The sequence below is a fragment of the Manis pentadactyla genome, chromosome 3 (assembly GCF_030020395.1).
Source record: "Manis pentadactyla isolate mManPen7 chromosome 3, mManPen7.hap1, whole genome shotgun sequence".
Taxonomy (NCBI): Eukaryota; Metazoa; Chordata; class Mammalia; order Pholidota; family Manidae; genus Manis; species Manis pentadactyla.
In genome coordinates, this window is record NC_080021.1 from 186,549,661 (window position 1) to 186,571,244 (window position 21,584).

Below are 21,584 nucleotides of genomic sequence, written 5' to 3' on the forward strand. Positions count from 1 at the left end.
ACACCTCACCAAAGATGATATAAAGATAGCAAATAAGAATATTAATAGATGCTCCACAGCACACATCATCAAGGAAAAGCAAATTAAAAACAATCAGATACTGCTATACATCTATTAGAATGGCCAAAATATAGACCACTGACACCACCAAATGCTGGTGAGGAAGTGGGGCAATGGGAATGCACATTCACTGTTGGCAGAATACAAAATGATAACAGCCACTCTGGAAGACAGCTTGGTGGTTTCTAAAAAACTAAACATATTCTTACCATACAATCCAGCAACTGTACTCTTTGGTATCTACCCAGAGGAGCTGAAAACTTACATCCACACAAAAATCTGTAAAATGGGTGCTTACAGCAGCTTTATTCATAATTGCCAGAACTTGAAAGCAACCAAGATGTCCTTCATTAGGTGAATGGATAAACTGTGGCCCTTCTGGACAATGGAATATTATTCAGCACTAAAAAGAAATGACTATCAAGCCATAAAAACACATGAATACTCAAATGCATATTACTAAGTGAAAAAAGCCAACCTGAAGAGGCCACATACTATAGGATTCCAAGTATGTGATGTTCTGGCAAAAGGAAATCTTTGGAGATGGTAAAAATCAGTGATTACCAGAGGTTGGGGATGAATAGCTTTTTAGGGTTTTGTGAAACAACTCTGTAGGGTACTATAATGGTGGATATATATCACTATACATTTGTCCAAACCTACAGAATTTACACCACCAAATTTAACCCTAATGTAAACTATAGACTTAGTGTGTCAATGTAGATTCACCAACTGTAACAAATAATACCACTCTGGTGGGGGATGTTGATAATAGGGGAGGCTGTATATTTGTGGGAGCAGGAAGGTATATGGGAAACATCTATACCCTCTGTTCAGTTTTGTTGTAGACTTAAAACCACTCTAAAATGTCTTAATAGTTTGTACCACCAACTCATATATGAAATAAATGAACAAATGAATTTCTAAGCAGTCTGTTGTTAATTATTTCCTTTTTTGCCCAATTCTTAGCAGTATAGCAATGCTTTTTAAAAAATATCCAATTAGTTGAAATAGAAAGTAGCTTTTATTATTATTATTATTATATCTTTTTTAAATAGCTAATATATTCACATGGTTTAAAATTTAAGATAGAAAAGATTCTCTGGTGAAAAGGCTACCTTCTCACTTCTTTTTCCCAGTCATCCGGTTCCTCTCCTCAGAAGCAACCAATTTCATGTTAGAATGTACTTTAAACATACATTTCCATTAAGTACTAGTCGTTTCATTTATTTATTTAACAGCCTCGCCAGACAAATATCTTTCCACCCCTATGACTGTGGTAGGCAGAGAAGACACCTACCACAGTTTCTTTGAGATCCTCCCTCCCACTAGCCTTCCTGTCAAACTCTTCTCACAGAAGTAAAAGAACACGCTTAGACTAGAGAATTTTCATCTCTAGCTAAAATTTCTCTTCTTCTTTGTCCTATGTTATGTAGAAAAACCAGTGGATTTTCTTAGCCAGATTTAACATTTTTAAAACTCATGACTTTCTGGGCTATCCTTAAGTTTCTCTATAACTCTTTAAGTATTTTCTTAAAGTAAATTGGTTTACAGAGGCAGGTTTTTATTTGTTTTTGCTAATGTTATTGTCTGTTTTTAAAGAACAGTCTAAAAAAGACAACTGTACTTTAACACAAACTTCTTCATATATGTGCTTCTGACAGTGGCTGCACCAATGTCTTCATGCCACAAGGGCGCACTAAGCGCCACCTTACTACACAGAACAAAATGAATGCTCACCTTTGGTTTATACATTCTATTCCCTCAAAGATTTCCCAACTTTCATCAGTAGTTGGAAAATCAGTAGTAAGCCTAATGTCACCAAAATATCAATAATAGTGGTAATATAACATTCTACTTCACCTTGTAGATCAGTTAGATTTTTTAAATCTTGTTCCCTATCTACTACGTTATGTGCTGTTGATTTATATACTAGTTTTAACACAGAATTACCAGAATTCACAAACAAGATTACATGGAATCACATTATTATAGTCACACAATATATATGAGTGGCATTTCTCCTGAATGTAGAAACAAATAACAAAAACATTTATAGCTATTATTTATCCAAGATGAATATTTCATATAACTATCACCATTCTTCGAAATAACCAACAACATAGGTTTTTCACTCCATTTTGTAATTGAGGAATCTGAGCCTTCAAGATGCTAAGCAATTTCTCCAAGGCCACATAAAACTAAGTGATAGATCACCTAAGATCAGGAACAAGACAGGGATGCCCACTCTCCCCACTGTTATTCAACACAATACTGGAGGTCCTAGCCATGGCAATCAGACAACACAAAGAAACACAAGGCATCCAGATTGGTAAAGAAGAAGTCAAACTGTTACTATTTGCAGATGACATGATATTGTACAGAAAAAACCCTAAAGACTCCACTCCAAAACTATTAGAACTAATATCTGAATTCAGCAAAGTTGCAGGATACAAAATCAACACACAGATAACTGTTGCTTTCCTATACACTAACGATGAGGTAGCAGAAAGAGAAATCAGGAAAACAATTCCATTCACAATTGCATCACAAAGAATAAAATACCTAGGAATAAACGTAACCAAGGAAGTGAAAGACCTATACCCTGAAAACTACAAGAGACTCCTAAGAGAAATTAAAGAGGACACTAAGAAATGGAAATTCACCCCATGCTCTTGGCTAGATAGAATTAATAATGTCAAAATGGCCATTCTGCCTAAAGCAATCTACAGATTCAATGCATTCCCTATCAAAATACCAACACTATTCTTCAACAAACTGGAACAAATAGTTTTAAAATTCATATGGAACCACAAAAGACCCTGAATAGCCAAAGCAATCTTGAGAAGGAAGAATAAAGCAGGGGGGGATTTCGCTTCCCAACTTCAAGCTCTACTACAAAGCCACAGTAATCAAGACAATTTGGTACTGGCACAAGAACAGATCCACAGACCAGTGGAACAGAATGGAGAGTCCAGATATTAACCCAAACATATACGGTCAATTAATATACGATAAAGAAGCCACGGATATACAATGTGGAAATGACAGCCTCTTCAACAGCTGGTGTTGGCAAAATTGGACAGCTACATGTAAGAGAATGAAAATGGATCATTGTCTGACCCATACACAAAAGTAAATTCAAACGGATCAAAGACTTGAATGTACGTCATGAAACCATAAAACTCTTCGAAAAAAACATAGGCAAAAATCTCTTGGACATAAACATGAGCAACTTCTTCATGAACATATCCCCCTGGGCAAGGGAAACAAAAACAAAGATGAACAAGTGGGACTACATCAAGCTGAAAAGCTTCTGTACAGCAAAGGACATCATCAGAAGAACAAAAAAATATCCTACAGTATGGAAGAATATATTCATAAATGACATATCCGATAAAGGATTGACATCCAAAATACATAAAGAGCTCGTGCACCTCAACAAACAAAAAGCAAATAATCCAATTAAAAAATGAGCAGAGGATCTGAACAGACACTTCTCCAAAGAAGAAATTCAAATGGACAACAGGCACATGAAAAATGCTCCACATCACTAGTCATCAGAGAAATGTAAATTAAAACCACAATGAGATATCACCTCACACCAGGAAGGATCACCACCATCCAAAAGACAAACAACAACAAATGTTGGGGAGGATGTGGAGAAAGGGGAACCCTCCTACACTGTTGGTGGGAATGTAAATTAGTTCAACCATTGTGGAAAGCAGTATGGAGGTTCCTCAAAAAACTCAAAATAGAAATACCATTTGACCGAGGAATTCCACTCCTAGGAATTTACCCTAAGAATGCAGCAGCCCAGTTTGAGAAAAATATATGCACCCCTATGTTTACCGCAGCACCATTTACAATAGCCAAGAAATGGAAGCAACCTAAGTGTGCATCAGTTGACGAATGGATAAAGAAGATGTGGTACATATACACAATGGAATATTATTCAGCCATAAGAAGAAAACAAATCCTACCATTTGCAACAACATGGATGGAGCTAGAGGGTATTATGCTCAATGAAATAAGCCAGGCAGAGAAAGACAAGTATCAAATGATTTCACTCATCTGTGGAGTATAAGAACAAAGCAAAAACTGAAGGAACAAAACAGCAGCAGACTCAGAGAACCCAAGAATGGACTAACAATTACCAAAGGGAAAGGGACTGGGGAGGGTGGGAGGGAAGGGAGGGACAAGGGAGGAAAAGGGGCATTACTATTAGCAGACATAATATAGGAGGTTGGGGGCATGGGGAGGGCTGTACAACACAGAGAAGACAAGTAGTGATTCTACATCATCTTACTATGCTGATGGACAGTGACTGTAATGGGGTATTGGGTAGAGACTTGATGATGGGGGGAGTCTAGTAACCATAATGTCGGTCATGTAATTGTAGATTAATGATACTGAAAACAAACAAACAAACAAATAAATAAAATGTCTGAAGGGGGGGAAAAAACACAAAACTAAGTGGTAGAACTGGGATTTGAAGCTTAGCCCACAGGGTGCCAAGATCCAAGCTCTCTCTAGTACCCCATGTTGCAAAGAGGAGTATCAGAAGAAAATGTTTTTTTCTTACCCGTAGTCATCTATCAGATGAGAGCCAAGTACCACCACATCAAGTTCAAAGAACTCAGGTTCCATTTTAATGCCAAACATGATCGGAGCAAGTTTAGAATAATCAGCACGGTTGCAAGTAGCAACACACACCCGAAGTTTTCGGTTATTCCCATTCTTTTCCATGATTTGTTTCCTTTGTTTTGAGAGGTTCTTAAAATAGAGCTCCTGCAGTTGAGAAAATAAAAATTCTTTATAATCAGAATGACAGGTCCTAGATATAAACATGGAATTTTACAGTTTTAAGTCCTGAACCACAGTTCAGTACAGTGATTCTTAACCTCCCCATCCCACCCCTCCATGTGAAATACGCACTGGTATATCCAGAGTTAGGAAATTCCAGTCGAGTGCAACACCATTCCTTTCTCCCGGGAGAAAGTACTTAGAAAAGCACACTGGAATGCAGTTAAGAAGTGACATGAGTCAATTCTCATTTAAAAGGCAAGCAAACATAGCTCTTTATTATTAAAAATAACTTGCCATACCACACAACGGATCCCAACATACCAGATTATTGCACAACTTTGAGAAGAAACCATCTAGTTCAACTCCCTTACAAAAAGGGAAACAAAGGTCTTGAGAGGGGAAATTACTTGTAAGGGATGAGATCGTCACTCTCATACTATACACCTCCTACATCAAAGCACAGTGATTACTGCTGAGGAAGACAAAGAAGAGTAAGATTAAAAACCCTGCCTTTAAGCCTCATTGGCACCTACAGCCAGTGCCTACAAACCTGACAACTCCAAATGCCCACAGGTAACTGTTCCCAACTGCACTCATTTTATTTTCTGAACCTGTCTCTCCCTCCCTGTTCTCTCAGTTAAGAGCTTCCTTTCATCCAAATGCCTTGACATCATTGTCTTCTCCCCCTCTATCTCCTAAGCTCTGTTAATTCCACCTCCTAAATATCTTTCAGATATATCTCCTCTTCATCCCCAGCAGGGACATCCCTAGTCCAGTCCCTCATTTTAGGTTTGAAATGTTGGAAAAGCTGTCATTGTTTGCCTGTCTCCACTCTTGCCCTGCCTTCTACAACTTTCAGAGTGATCTTTCCAAAGTTCATAAATCCGATACCATGTTAACACAATACACCACCTATGGATATCCAAATTGCTGTTCTGGACCTAGTCCACCTCCCAATCACTTCTCCCCTCCTTTACCCTTACTCTGTACCAAAGCCATACTGAAGCCCCTGCAGTTCAACCAGTGGGTCTCCAGATCTCTGTGCCTTTCTAGATGCAAGAACCTCTACCTAAAACTTCCTTTCCTCCTTGCCTGCACTCATCCTTCAAAACTCAAGTCTAGGTGTCATCTCTTCTGGAAAGCCTTTGTAAACTTCTGTTCCTCCTCACCCCACCCCTTTCAGCTGCTGCCTCCCTATATGGCCCTACCTCATACATATATATCCTACTGCTTAACTCCTCTGCCCACTCCCACCCATGTACCCACTCCCTGGCCACCTATACCTTCCATTCAAACAGTAAAAATCAAAGGGCATGGGGTAAGAGATATATTTAATAGAGCATTTTAAACTTCTCTATAGCAACATAAATTCCACCTCATGGGCTGATCTCAAAGCTTACGTTTCAGAAAGTGTATCAATATTTAGGATTTGCAATCAGGCATAAAGAAAAGCTTGAATAAGAATGGCAGTAAAAGGGGAGCTGCCCTTTAAAGCCGAAAATAATTGGAAATCCTATCAGTAACCCTCTGCTGTTGGCATCTCATCTCTCTTAGGCTACTTCTGTGAGCACAATAAATTGCCCCATTATTAGGTCCATTCTGAACTCAACAACCTCCAGTAAAAACTAGTTCCACCCAATGGAAAGCATTTATAAAATAATGAAATGAGCATTCTACCAAGAGTTGTATTCCTAAGATCTAAACACTACATAATTATTAGAGGCAAAAATATTTTTGTCTTTAGAGTTCTTGTACATAACCTTCTTACACTGATCATTAAATGTGAGCTAAACAGATTGGTGATAAATTTTAATTTGCTGGATGAGGTAAAGCAAGTCGATCATGGTTGGTCAATTTGTATTTATTTTAAAAGAACAGTAAACTTTTCATTTCACAATACTAAAACGCTTAGTATTTACCAAGTAACTCAAAGGTTATTCTACCAAAACTAAGGATAAGCCAGCCATATAAGTAAACAATGAAAAATTTAATGTTACTAAGGCCAAAGCTTTTTGTAAGGAAAGAAATTAAATCTTAAAAAGAAAATAATGGTAAAATGCCTTTTTAAAGGGAGAATTTGTTTCTTAAAAATGTTTAACTTTTTGTTTAGGTAGTACATTCCAATGGTTTAAAATCGAAAAGTCACAACAGTCTATGTAGCAGTCTTCTCATCTGTGTTCCACAGCCACACAGTTCTTGTTCCTCAAAGACAAGAGTTACTAGTGTCTTACTTATCCTTCTGTAAATTATGCATATGTAAATAGATACATATGGATTTACTTATAGTGTATATTATGCAATTGGTAACTTTCTACAAACTTGTTGCATGTCCTGTTTTCAAAATGCTTTTAATTATGTTTCCAAATTAAATGGTAAAATGGGAAAGTTTAAAGACCTTGGAAATATCAAACCTAAACGTGCATAGTTTTGAAAATTGCTGGCCATCGACTTTTCAAACACATGAAGGACTATGGTTATGAACCCCAAAAGTAAAAATAATCAATGTCACAAACATTCATTGAATATATGCCCTGTACAGAGCATGTAAAGAAAACAAAGAAACGTGGAGCTGAGAAAGATCTAGTCTCTGACGTTTAGAAACTTAAAATCTAGTACATGACACCAGACTACATAATAGATCTTAACCAGTTCACTGTCCCAAATAGAGTCATCAGAAATGAAATTAACATACTTTTTTCTCAGCCCAGTGTAAGTTGTTACTTGTTCTGGTTGAGAGCCATGCCTGAAGATACACTTTTATACTGAGAACTGTGACCAGAGTCTCCAAGACCAGTAAGTATGGAATGAAAAGGGTGACAAAGTGAACTTATAAACTATAATAGGAGAATTTAACTTGCACAAAGTACAATGTAAAGAAAACAAGATAAAACCAGTTTCTTCATATAGTGGAATATTAGTAAATGAAAACAAATAGAATATCTCTATGCCTATGCTGATATATCTCAAAAGAATAACATTAGAGGAAAACAGCATCTAAAATTAGGTATCTAAAAAGTTAGATACAACAGAGTGCCATTTTTTGGAAGCTTTTGAAAATGTGTAAAACACTACTCTATGTTGTTTATTCATCAACAGTAAAATTACACAGCAACTTAGGGAAGTAGTCACCTCTGGAGAGGGAGGGAAGGGAATGGGAAATGGAGTTGAAAGGGCTTTAGCTATCCATATAAATACCTATTTTTAAAAATCATATCATAAGCAGGATGTGAAACAAACATGGTAACATGTTAATATGTGTTAAATCTTGGTGACTGACAGAGGGTGCCATATTTTCTTCTGTCCTTTTCAGCATATTTGAAATATTTCATTATTCAAAACAAGAAGTCTCAAATAAAAATGTAAATAGACTGTGAAGTAGGTGTGTTTTCCATTGTCCCCTCAAACCTAAAGCTCAGAAAGTCAGGAGGGATTGTATATTTGTACCCCTTTCACTAATCAATTCCATAACTGTAACCAGAACCACTAAAATAGATCACAGAAAAGTTTGCCTTCATCTTGAACTCACTGGCAATTTCTGAGAAGCCCAATTCTTGAAGACTCCTTTCTGAATTCTCTCAAAACTATTTTAAATACTGACAAGAGGCACTCAATCAATCTTTTCCAGAAAAGTAATGTCCCACTTCAACTGTACTTGGCTGAAGCAATCACGGAGCAGAAGAAACAGTAACAGTAAACAAGATTGCAGAAGAAACAGTAACAGTAAACAGTTGCTAACCACTTCTGACAGCGTTTAGAGCTTTAAAAGCATTAACCATTTCATCTACACAGCCCTGTTAGCACCATTTTACAGAAGGGGAGACTGAGGTACAGAAAAAATAATATAGTTGCCCCAAATCACAATTAATTGCTGGAACCAAAAATCCTACCCAGCACTCAGGATATTGTCACATCCAGTGTTTGCCTAGCGTCTGTCTGTCCACGTCCATGAGTGAGAACCTTGCTTGTGGCCAGGTCCCGCCAGACACCATGGGAACGAAGAGAACTTGGTGTGTCATTCTTCCCTTGGTACAGAGGGGATGACATTCACAGGAATAAGAAAGAAGGGACTATATATAAGTGATCTGAAATTCAGAACCCTATTCCCAAGATATAATTCGGTTTGGCTTCTTCCAGAGTGTCTTCTATAGCTGAGTTAACCAGTTATTCTACACTGCTAAACTGTACCCCACCCCTCCTCTCCATCAGAAGAGCAAGGAATACTTTCTCATGCTCTAAAATTTTACAAGTGGGCTCAGAACTGGAAGAAAACAATAAACGCATATCGAACTTCCAAGGCGGCCCAGACTCAGAACGTAGGCCTTCAAGATTATCTTTCTGTCCAGCGGTTTACATCACGGGGTAACCTGTCGGCCAAGTAGCTCTGCGCCCTCTCTTGCACACCCCCGTACCAGCACACTCGCTTTCAGGACAGACCGCTTCCTCACTACACAGCACTGGGGATGGAGTCAGGCCGGGCCTCCCACTCCTAATCCCCATCCCCGCCCCAGCTCCCCGGGTTTTCACACGGGCCGGTAATGAACCTGTCTGCTTCACCGGCCACCAGGAGGAGCCCGTAACGGGACTAAAGAGGGCGGGCAGGCCCAGGAGAGACCGGGCGAGGCCCGGGCCGGGTGCAGGCCGCTGCCCGGGGAACGGACCTCGAGGCAGGGGCGGGAGAAGGCGCCCAGCGGACCGGGGAGAAGCTCTGCTCCAGCCAGTGCCCGGAGACCCCTACGGACGCGCGGCTCTCACCAGACGCTGGCGCGCTGCTCCCTCCCCCGCCGCCGCCGCCGCCGCCGCCGCCGCCGCCGCCGCCGCCGCCGCCACCGCGCCTCGCCGGCAACCGCGGAAGGTTGAGCCAGAAAGCAGGCCGGGCGCAAGCGCGCCCCCCGGCTTCCGCACCTCGGCCCCGCGGATCGATGACTCTTCGCTTGACCCCAGCCCCGCCCCGCCTTGCACACCCACTCCGAGCGCCAACTCGGCGAGCAGCGCGCCTGCGTCACCTGGGAGGAATGCTGTGACTGGCGGTGCCCCACCGCTCCCACCCCTCCCCGAAGGGCTCGCCTGCGCGGCCGGGAGCGCGCAGGCCGCCCGCCCACCGTCGTCGTGGCGCGGCCCTTTCCGCCTGGCCCTGTGCTCGCGGTTGCGCGGAAACCCCGGGCCGCCCATGGGGTGGTTGCCTCGGCTTCGCCCCGACGGTGGAATTACTTAAGCTTTCCATCCTGTCAGTCATTTCATAGGCCATGACCAAAACAATACTGCCCTGTAGCCGGTTCACCCCAAAGCCTTCTGCGGTTAAAGCCTCGGCCTCCTAGGACCACGTGCGCTGGAAGGCTCTGATGGCATGTTGAGGACCGAAATGGGGCAGACAGCAGGTGATCATTGTAATGGGCTTAGCCCCGGCTTCCTCTTTAGGGAGCCTCTAGCCAGACTTGGCCCGGATCCCCGGAGCGGAACACGAAAGGGCTCACCCTGCTCCTGGTGAAGACTTCTTCAGTGTTCTTTTCAAATTTCTGAGTCATTGACGAACTTTGAATCAGTTAGTGATACCAAATATTTAAGGTATTTTTTACAACCACTAAATGATTTACCACCGGTGAAACTAAACAGTCATTGAGAGTTCTTGCTATGAAGTGAATTTCAAATCCAAACTTTGCACTTGATGTATTTCAGTTAATGGTGAAGCTCTAATTTGCAGAATTCTTACAAACTGTTCTTCTGCAGTTTAACTTAGAGCCACTAAATAGTCGCATCAGCTACAAAAGGACAGACGTTAAGGGATTTTGTGCAAGGAAGTACCATCGGATTTTTAAAATACCACTTTGTCTACTGCGTGGAGAATGGACTGAGTGGAAGTCGAGAATGGTGGCAGTGAAAAAAAAAGGCTCTGGAAGGCTACGTAAAAAACTGTGCCACAGGTGCATCTGACAGGTTTGGGAGGAGATGGACTTTTTACTGAATACCTATTTGTAATGCCTTTTGTATTTTACAGTATATGCACATATTCCCTATTAGAATAAAATAGTAAAAAAGATGGTGGCAGTGAGACTCAGTTGAAGTGGATGGGTATGAGATTTCGTTTGAAAGTAGAACTGATGCAAATCAATTATGCATTAAGGGTGAGTGGATGACAGAAAAGAAAACATGACTTCCAAGTGTCTGGCATTAGTACTTGGGTGACTGGAGCCATTTACCAAGATGAGAGGAAACCTGGGAGGGTGACCAGATTTGGGAAGTTAAAAGTTTTAATTAGGGATGTTATGTTGTGAGATGCCTATGAGGTAGTAACATGAAGCTATTAAGTAATTAGATATATGAATCTGCACAGAGATTATTAACCAGACGGTTTATTAGTTTCCTATTGCTGCTGTAACAAATTACCTCAAACTTAGTTGCTTAAAACAACACAAATGTATTGTCTTACAGTTCTGGAGATTAGGAGTCTGAAATGGGCTTCAGGTAAATCTAGCTGTGTAGGTATCAAAAGAAAAAAATTGTAACTCTGTGTGGTGATGGGTGTGTCTTGCCAGTGGATTTCAGCCCTGGGCAAGTTCACTGTGGGTTCAGTGAGACTGAGGAATGACAGTGGAACATTCTTGGGGTAAAAGGGCTTATTACCTGGCTTGTTCTCCCGGGGATAGGTCCAGCACTAGAATTACATCCGCATCCAACAGTCTGCATGTTCATAATCCTCCTTGTCCCTGCCTCCGCCCAGAGTACTGGGCAGAGCTCTTTATACAGTGACTCGCTCAATAATAGCTTATTGCCTATGGTGTGGAAGCAGTAGCCTAGCAGCAGGCCAGTTACATCAAGTAGTTTAGGTTCAGGTGAGGATCCTGGCCATAGGAACTTCATTGTCCCCACAGTTAGCTAGAATTACCATGATCATTTTGCAAGATATACGTATATTGAATCATGTCATACCCTGGAAACATACAATGTTATATGTCAATTGTTTTTTTTTAAGCACCAGTAGGTCTGCCTTCCCTACACTGCAGGGGACAATCTGCTTCCTTGTCTTTTCCAGCTTCCAGAGGCTACCCACATTCCATGCTCCGTCTGACCTCTGTTTCCCTAATCACATGTCTGACAGGCCTGCCTCCCTCTTTCACTTAAAGAGACCCCTGTGATTACACTGAGTCCACTCAGATAGTTGAGGGCAATCTTCCCATCCCAGAATCTTTAATTGAATCCAATCTGCAAAGTCTCTTCTGCTATGTAAGGAAACATACTCACAGGTTCTGGGGATTAGGACATGGATATCTTTGGGGAGCTATTATTCTGCCTACCACTAGTGGTATTGTAGCTCCCAGGAGATCTTCAAGGTGAGCATATTGCTTTTAACGTTACCTGACATAACAACAAATACACAGAGTGGATGTGGATAAAATGAGAGTACCTGTGGCCAGGATTCTCACCTGGCCCTGGTTGACTAGCTCACTGCACACCTGTGGGCAATACATGGCTGCTTACTCTATAAAGAGCTCCGCCCAGTGCTCTGGGCATGACATGGCGGCATGGCTGCAAGACTGCAGGAGAGCACAGCAGAGGCTGGAGTGGTGGCAGCACCGAGGACCAAGATTCAGATGGCTGTGTGGGACAACTGTGCAGAGAGGCCCAGAGAATGGCTGTTTGGGATGGCTGTGCAGGCAGAGAGGCCCAGAGGATGGCTGTGCAGACAGAGGGGCCCAGAGGCAGAGACTGGCTTGCTGCATGCAAACTCACTCTGAGTGAAGGGAATTTTAGTGACTGACTTGCCACCTGGAAATAAAGTTGGGTATAACCCTTTCACCCCAAGAATGTTTTGTGGTCATTTCTTTGATCATATTGAATCCATAGTGAACTTGCCTGGGGCTGAAACCCATTGGCAAGACAATTGGCATAGTCAGCAGGATTCATTGTTGACCAAAGAAAAAGGCTGCCCTTATGGGAGGGGTGCTTCAGCGGGCTGCCCCTGTGAATGGGGAAACAGTGGATTGTCCCCCAGTGGGTATGTGGTCTGAGGTGGCTTGCCTCCTAGAGGACTGGGCCCCACCCCAGGACTGGAGGCAAGTGGAGGTGACACCTGAGGGGGTAGGGGTGGCTCTTAGAATAGTAAGCAGATCCTTTGAGAAGCAGAGTGCCCGTGAGGCAGCGGGGACTGTGGGTTGGCTGCTTCTCACAGTATTAAAAAGGTCTACAGAAGAGACCCAAGAAATGGCAGCACAAGAACACAAGCTGCAAAGTTCTGTGGATTCCCTGAAGAAGGAAATGGCATTGATGCAAGAGGAGGTGGCATGAGAATATGAGCTGCAGACTTCTGTGGATTCCCTGAAGAAGGAAGTGGCCTTGATGTGAGAGGAGGCAGCATGAGAATGCCTGCAGCAAGATGCCCCTGGAGAGGTAAACAATTCCTGACTGGAGGATATGGCAGTGCTGCCAGGTGTTCTGAAGGTGGAAGAGGCCATCAAGGAAAAAAGACGAGCTCCTGAGGGAAGCACAGGTGGAGGTGGCGAGAATGTCAGCTGCGAAGCATTGAGCTGAAGGTAAGAGCTTCTGAAGACTAAGCTAGCATTGTTGCGAGGCACTGTAACAGAGGAGGCACTTGGGAGAGTGGAGAGAAAGGTACCATCAGCTCCAGAAATGGAGGAGCTGGGGAAGGATGAAGGGGTGGTGCCGGAGGCACTGGCCCCTCCTGTACTGAAAGCACACCCAATGGTTGTAAAGAAAATAAAGACCCAGCAGCTGAAAGTTCCCCAAGGAGAGGAGTGGCCCCCTCCCCAGGTCGTGGAGCACTCTATGGTCTGCCCCTATACTCAGGCTGAGCCGGTGGCTGTGGGACTTAGGGGTGGATTGAATTGTTCTGTTGGGATCAGAGATGGGAAAGCTGTCTTCCCTGACAGTGCAGCCCGCCTTGAGGCAGCAATTACAAAATGCGAGGTCACTCACAGGAAGAATTTAAGGGGCCTTATGAAGGTTATGAGTACTCAGAAGTAGGTTGATTTAATACGGGCAGGAGTAGATAGAAGGAAATTAGACGGGAAGCCAAATAGGATCTTATTGGAGCTATGGCAACAACTGAAACCAGTGCAGCAGTTCAAGCCATTAAGACTAAAGTAGCAGAAGTCAGAGACAGAGCCACAAGTCTGGCCTGTGTGTCTGCAAGACTTTTTGCTGGAGAGGCTGGAGAACAATGTTTGAGCTTCCTTGCACAGGGACCATTGCAGAGGACTAAGGGCACATAGATTGAGAGGAGAGAATCCTGGAGGGGTGGAGTGTGGATAAAATGAGAGTTCCTGTGGCCAGGATTCTCACCTGAACCTGGTTGACTAGCTCACTGTTTGAAATTCATAGTTTGAATTTTTACAAACCAAATACATCTATGTAATCACCCAAACTTTTAAAGAAAATGAACATTAACACTGATTTTGAAATTTTCCACCCCGGGCAAGTTGATGTTAATTCACACTGTTTAAATGGCAAAGTAACAGAGATCTTTGGGCAATACATGGCTGTTGACTCTATATAAAGAGCTCCGCCCAGTGCTCTGAGTGTGACTTGATGGCACAGCTGCAAGACAGCAGCAGAGCAGAGGCTGGAGTGGTGGCAGCACCGAGGACAGAGGGCCAGAGGATGGCTATGTGGGATGGCTGTGCAGAGAGGCCCAGAGGACAGGTGTGTGGGACGGCTGTGCAGGCAGAGAGGCCCAGAGGACAGCTGTGTGGACAGAGGGGCCCAGAGGCAGAGACCGGCTTGCTGCATGCAAACTCACTCTGAGTGAAGGGGATTTTAGTGACTGACCTGCCACCTGGAAATAAAGTTGGGTATAACCCTTTCACCCCAAGAACGTTTTGTGGTCATTTCTTTGGTCACATTGAATCCATAGCAAACTTGCCCAGGGCAGAAACCCATTGGCAAGACAGTGGAACATAAGCTTTTTCTCTTGAAAGTTAAAGAAATTTCAAAATCAGTCTTAATGTTCATTTTTTAAAAAAATTTGGGTGATTATATGGATGTATTTGGTTTGTGAAAATTCAAACTATACATAAAAAATGCAGGCATCTTAAGTGTACAAGTTCAATATGTTTTAAAAATAATGGTTAAGATTAGAGCTAGGAGGGAGAATATGTTCATAAATGACAGATCTGATAAAGGGTTGACATCCAAAATATATAAAGAGCTCATGCACCTCAACAAACAAAAAGCAAATAATCCAAACAAAAAATGGTCAGAGGAGCTGAATAGACAATTCTCCAAAGAAGAAATTCAGATGGCCAACAGACACATGAAAAGATGCTCCACATCACTAGTAATCAGAGAAATGCAAATTAAAACCACAATGAGATATCACCTCACACCAGTAAGGATCACCACCATCCAAAAGACAACAACAAATGTTGGGGAGGATGTGGAGAAAGGGGAACCCTCCTACACTGCTGGTGGGAATGTAAATTAGTTCAATCATTGTGGAAAGCAGTGTAGAAGTTCCTTAAAAAACTCAAAATAGAAATACCATTTGACTGAGGAATTCCACTCCTAGGAATTTACCCTAAGAATGCAGCAGCCCAGTTTGAGAAAAATATATGCACCCCTATGTTTATCGCAGCACCATTTACAATAGCCAAGAAATGGAAGCCACCTAAGTGTCCATCAGTAGATGAATGGATAAAGAAGATGTGGTACATATACACAGTGGAATATTATTCAGCCATAAGAAGAAAACAGATCCTACCATTTGCAACAACATGGATGGAGCTAGAGGGTATTATGCTCAGTGAAATAAGCCAGGCAGAGAAAGACAAGTACCAAATGATTTCACTCATCTGTGGAGTATAAGAACAAAGCAAAAACTGAAGGAACAAAACAGCAGCAGACTCAGAGAACCCAAGAATGAACTAACAGTTACCAAAGGGAAAGGGACTGGGGAGGATGGGTGGGAAGTGAGGGATAAGGGGTGGGGGGAGGAAAGAGGGCATTATGATTAGCATGTGTAATGTGGGGTGGGCACGGGGAGGGCTGTACAACACAGAGAAGTAGTGATTCTACAACATCTTACTACGCTGATGGACAGTGACTGTAATGGGGTATGTGGGGGGAACTTGGTGATGGGTGGAGTCTAGTGAACATAATGTTCCTCATGTAATTGTAGATTAATGATACAAAAAAAAGATTATAGCTAGGAAAAATTAACTAGAAATATAAGTATTTTCAATAAGTAATAAATTTTGAGAATTGTGTACTTATTAAGCCAATTGTAGATCTTGTGTATGTTTGACCAATACTGAGAATTTTATATTTCCATATGTAGTCAAGTACTTCTATGTTTTTTTTTATTAGTTTTATTTTGGTATCATTAATCTACAATTACATGAAGGACATTATGTTTACTAGGCTCCCCCCTTCACCAAGTCCCCCCCACATACCCTTTCACAGTCACTGTCCATCAACATAGTAAGATGCTGTAAAATCACTACTTGTCTTCTCTGTGTTGCACAGCCCTCCCCGTGCCCCCCTCCACAGTATACATGTTAATCGAAGTACTTCTATGTTTATAGTCACTTAACTTTAAGTGACCTTTTTAGAACTTCCCCTGTGTTCTCTTGAGATAAAGTTGCAGCAAGGAGCATAAGAAGCATTTTCTGTTGGCTTTTTGGGCTTCCCTTTTCTATGTATACATATTACATTGTTGGATTTCTGTTACTTTGCCATTTAAACAGTGTGAATTAACATAAAAAATCTTCTCAAGTCATTAAGGTTTGTTTGGTTTGGTTTTCTTTGGCTTTAATCTGAGTGCTCTACAAGCTGCAAAAAAAGTATTTATGGCTTAAAATCAGGTTTTTCTGTCAGTTACTCCATAATCAGAATTATAACTTCAAGTATTCAGGGCATAATTAGACTATCGAAGAATCCTAGACCTTATAAAAGTCATCTAACGTGACCTGCTCAAAGGAGGAGAGCCGTCCACAGCACCCCTGGCCGATACTCATCCAGGCTCCTTGGGAACATCTCTATTCTCCTGATATACTCGTTTGATAAAGAATGTAGAAGATTAGTTTGGCACTTTTTGTTAAATTTTTTATGGAAATAAACTAACGTAATAAGCATGTGTTGAATTCTGAATTTTCATGAAGTGAACACACCTAGATAGCCAGTAAGATAAAGGAAACATTACCAGCATCATTAGGCTGCCTATCCAAGGGCTGCCTACCCACGACCCATAAAAAGACCTACTGCCAAGGCTGTGCTTAGTAATAGACACAAGGATACTGATTAAGCATGTCACAGTAGCACTCTGAGGCATTTCGAGTGCCAGATACTAAGATTCCAAGTTGGAAGTGAGTTGGGAAATGGGACATGTTACAAACAGACACAGATATGCAGTTAGAGGTAAAAACAGGTGGACCAGAGGGACAGAATCCAGTCCCTGACTCTCCTTGGATCCTGGACATTTCAATCCAATTCTATTCCTTGCAATCAGAAGATATTAAGAACAAAACCACAAGTCAGGAGGAATTCTGATTCCCAACTACAATCGATTGATAGTGGCTACCTAGAGAATTGGAAATGTGGAAAACGACTTTGAGGTTGAGTTCAAAGGAAAAGACTATTGTGATGTCTGCCATGTTGTTCTTGCGGGGGATGGAAGGGAGGCAGGAATGGTGCTGCATACTTGCCATTCCTGACCTTAGCCAATATCATGAAGAAATCAAAAGACAGAAAAAACAGAGCAATTACTATATTGAGCTGGATACTTCTGTTTAATAAGTATCACATTTTAAACCAGTAAATTATTTTATTTCTTATGTATCTGCTAGGAAAATGAGATAAGCCAGAGAGTGTTCAGTCATCCCTGACTAATTGGAGATCAGAAAGTTTAATTGGCACAGCTGTTCCAGGAGAAGTAGAAAAGTGTTAAAAATGAGTTTGCCTTTAACTATGGCTCTATTACAAAATGTTGGATCAACAAAATTATGTTCTAAAATAACTTGTTCATTAGAGAGTTATGTGGGAAGTATGTCCTTATGGACTTTAAAGGATCTGGCTAAGATCAACAATACTCAATACCAGCAACAAGCCTTTGGAAAAATGTCATGATTTCTCAACATGTGTCACAGTATGAACCCACAGCTCCTAGAGCTGAGGACTAGTCCATACTTGGTAGGCAGCATGCAGCTAAGGATGAAGGTGGGTCCCACAGGGCTACTCCTTTGGAGTACTGAAGTGGGCTTCTTAATACTTGTATGAATGCTCAGGGCACGTCCCAGTACATGCAACTGGGGCCTGTAAACCCGAAGCAAGCATGAAGATAGGCCTCAACCTCTCTCTTCTCATGTCTTTCAAACCCCTACTCTGGAAGGAACCCAACTCAACCTTTCAAATCATTTCTGGTTTTCTTCCCCACCCTGCTTCCCATCCCTACGCGCCGGCGCCCCTTGTGGGGACACCTCCGCCCCTGGCCCCGCCCCCTCTGTGTGTCAGAGCTTCATTCACTCTCAAGACTCCCTCCCACCTGGACTTGGGTGCAGACAGCGCCTCGGATGCCCGCTCCCGCTTGATCTTCCTACTTCTAGGCCTGTATCTTCAATTGCCTGCTAGATATTTCCTCACCTAAAACTCCGTATATAAACTTGAGTTTGATTTTTCCTTCTTGATGTCCCCATGTCTTTTGATGGTACCAACTAACCACTTCTATTCAGACTCAAAATCACGGAGTCATATTTTAATTTCTCTGACTTTTAACATCCAATTTCTCAAATTCTTCAAATTGTTTCTTTTGTATCTACTCTTCTTTTCCCACTCCTACCATCACCACATTAGTTCATTCTCTTATTTCCTTAATTCTGGGATGCCTATATTTTCATGATTTTACAAACCTACAATCAAGATTTTATAATCAATGTATACATTTAATGTAAAGTTTTTCATTAAAAATCTGTTGTCAATAATGTCTTAGAACTGACAAACTGACATCTGAGGCCTAGATCATTGTCCTTCTACTTGCTGTCAGTCTGCATTCCCTTGATTCTCTGATCTGTCCTGAACACTACTGTCTGATTAATCTCTTTAAAAAACTGCTTTCATTAAGTCATTTTTTTCCTTAGGAAAAACTTCAATGGCTCCCATTCCCTGCTAGGTAAAGTGTGCCTAGGGAATTAACTTTGGCATTGAAGGTCCCCTGCAATCACGCCCTGACCCCTTACCGTCCTCTTTCTGCCCTTCCCAACATCATTCCCTAACGAGATCCTTCTGCCCTGAACAGGTCTTTTTCTGCCTCTGGATCATTCCCCAGAATCAGAAGCCTATTCCTTGAATCCTGCACTTACACCCTACTCAGGCTTCAAGTCCTATCTATGCTGTGACACGTAATCTAAACAACCTATCCCCAAATAATTCCCTCCTTCTCTAAGTTGCTATAGTACTTGTCTTGTATACTCATCTCATACTTACTATTAATTACCTAATATCTTTGTATATATTTATGACTGTTAAGTGAAAGGTCTGATGTTTTATAAGGAACCCAAGAATATCAGTCACATTGAATGGCTCACTCTGTATGTCCTATTTCTCTCATCAGATCGTAAGTACCTTGACATTAGCTCTCTTAGGTATCTTGTCTCCCTGATAGTTCCTTGAATCATGACTTATGGAAGAAAGAAAGTCTCACAAGTGCTGAGTCAGACTGGGGGATCGCGTCTCTGAAAAGAGTTATTGCCGAGCTGACCCCTCTGTGGCTGGGCCGAGTCATTGCACCCGGTTCCCCGCATCTCCCCTCCTCCAGGGGCCCAAGCTTATGGTCCTAGTAGCGGAACACTTCTGCTCAGTCTTTACAGTGAATCAAGTGTAAAACGGCGTGGTGAGTTGAACAAGGAGAAACTTCATAGTGTTATAAGGTAGATGTGTGGAGGCAGAAAGAAACCAGAGATGCCCCTAAGATGGGAGTAAGGCCAGGTCAGCGAGGGCATTGCATGATGTCATGCTAAAGAGGTCAGATTTTCCTTCTCACTAGAATTGGAAGCTTTTTTAAACCAGGAGAGTGATGTGATCATATTTGTTTAACTAGAATCGTGGGAGATAGATTGGGAAGAGGAGGAAGAAGAGAGGAAGGAGGAAGGGAGACCAGTTAGGAATACTATTTCAGGACCTGAATTAAGGGGGTGGTAGTAGAAATTAAGTGGAAGGAGCTGGAGTCAAAAGAATGTAGAGCAAGAATGGCCAGAACTTGCTGGCAGAGATAAAATCAAAGGGATGATAATGGAAAAGAATGACTGTGGGTACTAATTCAAACACGTGGGTTCCTGGCAAAGCTGTTACCTGGAATAGAGGAGAAGTAAGCAGGCTTGGGGTGGGTTGGAGAAGGTGAGAAGATAATGAGCTCCAATTTGGATGTGTTGCATTTGCATAACTTAAAGGACATTTTTATGAGAGTGAGGAGCTAGAGAAAGATGTGGACTGGAGATACATATTTGTAATAGAAGTTTTATTGGGTAAGTTACACCTCTTTTCAAATACACTGCTCACTCTTAGCCCAAAGCATCCAACCACCCTACCTTTCTTGTCCTACCTGTTTCACCAGATTTTCTTAAGGCTCCTGGAGCCCAGTTTGTTATACCTTTACTCTTGACAAGTTCAGAAATTATAGCAGTTATCTAAGTTTAGACAATTAGACTCTAAGACATTATTGAATTTTATAGGATGTGTAGTTTTGGAGAAACCTAGGAACTTCCGTTTGTTGTGAATTATGTTAAACATGCAATGGTGCTTTCCTGTCCATGCTTCCTCCTAACTCACTTTCTCCAACTGCCCACGCACCTAGTCTTATCTGCCCTCCGGTGACTCTTTTCTTAACCCTTTCTTTATGTTCTTGGTCACTGCCTCAATCTTGAAACTTTCTTCTTCCTGGGCTTCCATGATACCTCTTGACTTCCCACGTACTTCTGACATCTCTGGCTGCTATATTTCTTCAAACACCTACTTAAAAGTTAGTATTTCCTAGTATTTCCTCTTCAGCCTTCCTTTTATCCACACTACATTTTAATATACACCTAGTGTGACCTTAACCACTTGCGTGGCTGAACAAATAACCATTTTAAGTTGTTTCTAAATCTGAATTTCTAACCTAGTCTTTTCAGTCTAAACCCAAATATCCAACTCCTTTTAGGACATCTTTATTTAAATGTGTCCCACAGGCACTTCAAATTAACTTTTCTTCCCCAGAAACTTGGGCTCTTTATTCTATTCTTAGTGAACAGTATTATCATGCACCCAGCAAACTGGGAGGCATCCTTGACTTTCCTCTTCCTTTATTTCTCAAGTTCAGTCTGTAATGAAATCCTATCAATTTTACATTTTAAATGATCATTTTCCTTAAGGAGAACATATGACTGAGAATAATAAGAGAGTGAGAATAGCATATGGGGGAAACCAGCTGGATGGAGAGTTTTGTTGAGAAATTTTGAAAAACATGGCTGTATTATCTGAGAGAGTACCTTAAGACGACTTAAAGGCCATAGAGAGTGTTTCAGAGTGAATGTGGTCAGAGACCTACTAAACATTAGACAGATGAATAAAATGGTAATTTCAGGGTATATAAAAAAATTTTTTAAGTCAGTTGCATGAAAAATGGGAGCCAGCAACTATTTAACTAGAGACAGCCATTTCTTTGATTTTACTGAAGACATAAGAAAAAAGAAAAACTAAGAAGTTGCAACTAGAAACTAAGAAAATTTGACCTCAAA

General features: G+C 41.6%; 1 protein-coding gene across 7 annotated transcripts in view; it reads right to left on the bottom strand.

Annotated features, from left to right (window-relative positions):
* GNE (glucosamine (UDP-N-acetyl)-2-epimerase/N-acetylmannosamine kinase) overlaps window positions 1-21,584 on the bottom strand; it is a 46,307-nt gene that overhangs the window by 23,747 nt on the left and 976 nt on the right. For 3 of the 7 annotated variants that reach the window (XM_057498842.1, XM_057498843.1, XM_057498841.1), the window contains exons 1-2: window positions 9,622-9,841; window positions 4,646-4,851 (exon numbers count right to left, since the gene is read on the bottom strand). In XM_057498842.1, coding sequence (XP_057354825.1) covers window positions 4,646-4,809 — 164 coding nt within the window. In that variant the 5' untranslated portion in view covers window positions 4,810-4,851; window positions 9,622-9,841. Of the gene's footprint in view, window positions 1-4,645; window positions 4,852-9,527; window positions 9,549-9,621; window positions 9,842-21,584 lie in introns of those variants that run through there. The other 4 variants (XM_057498844.1, XM_057498846.1, XM_057498840.1 and 1 more) reach the window with 3 other exon arrangements.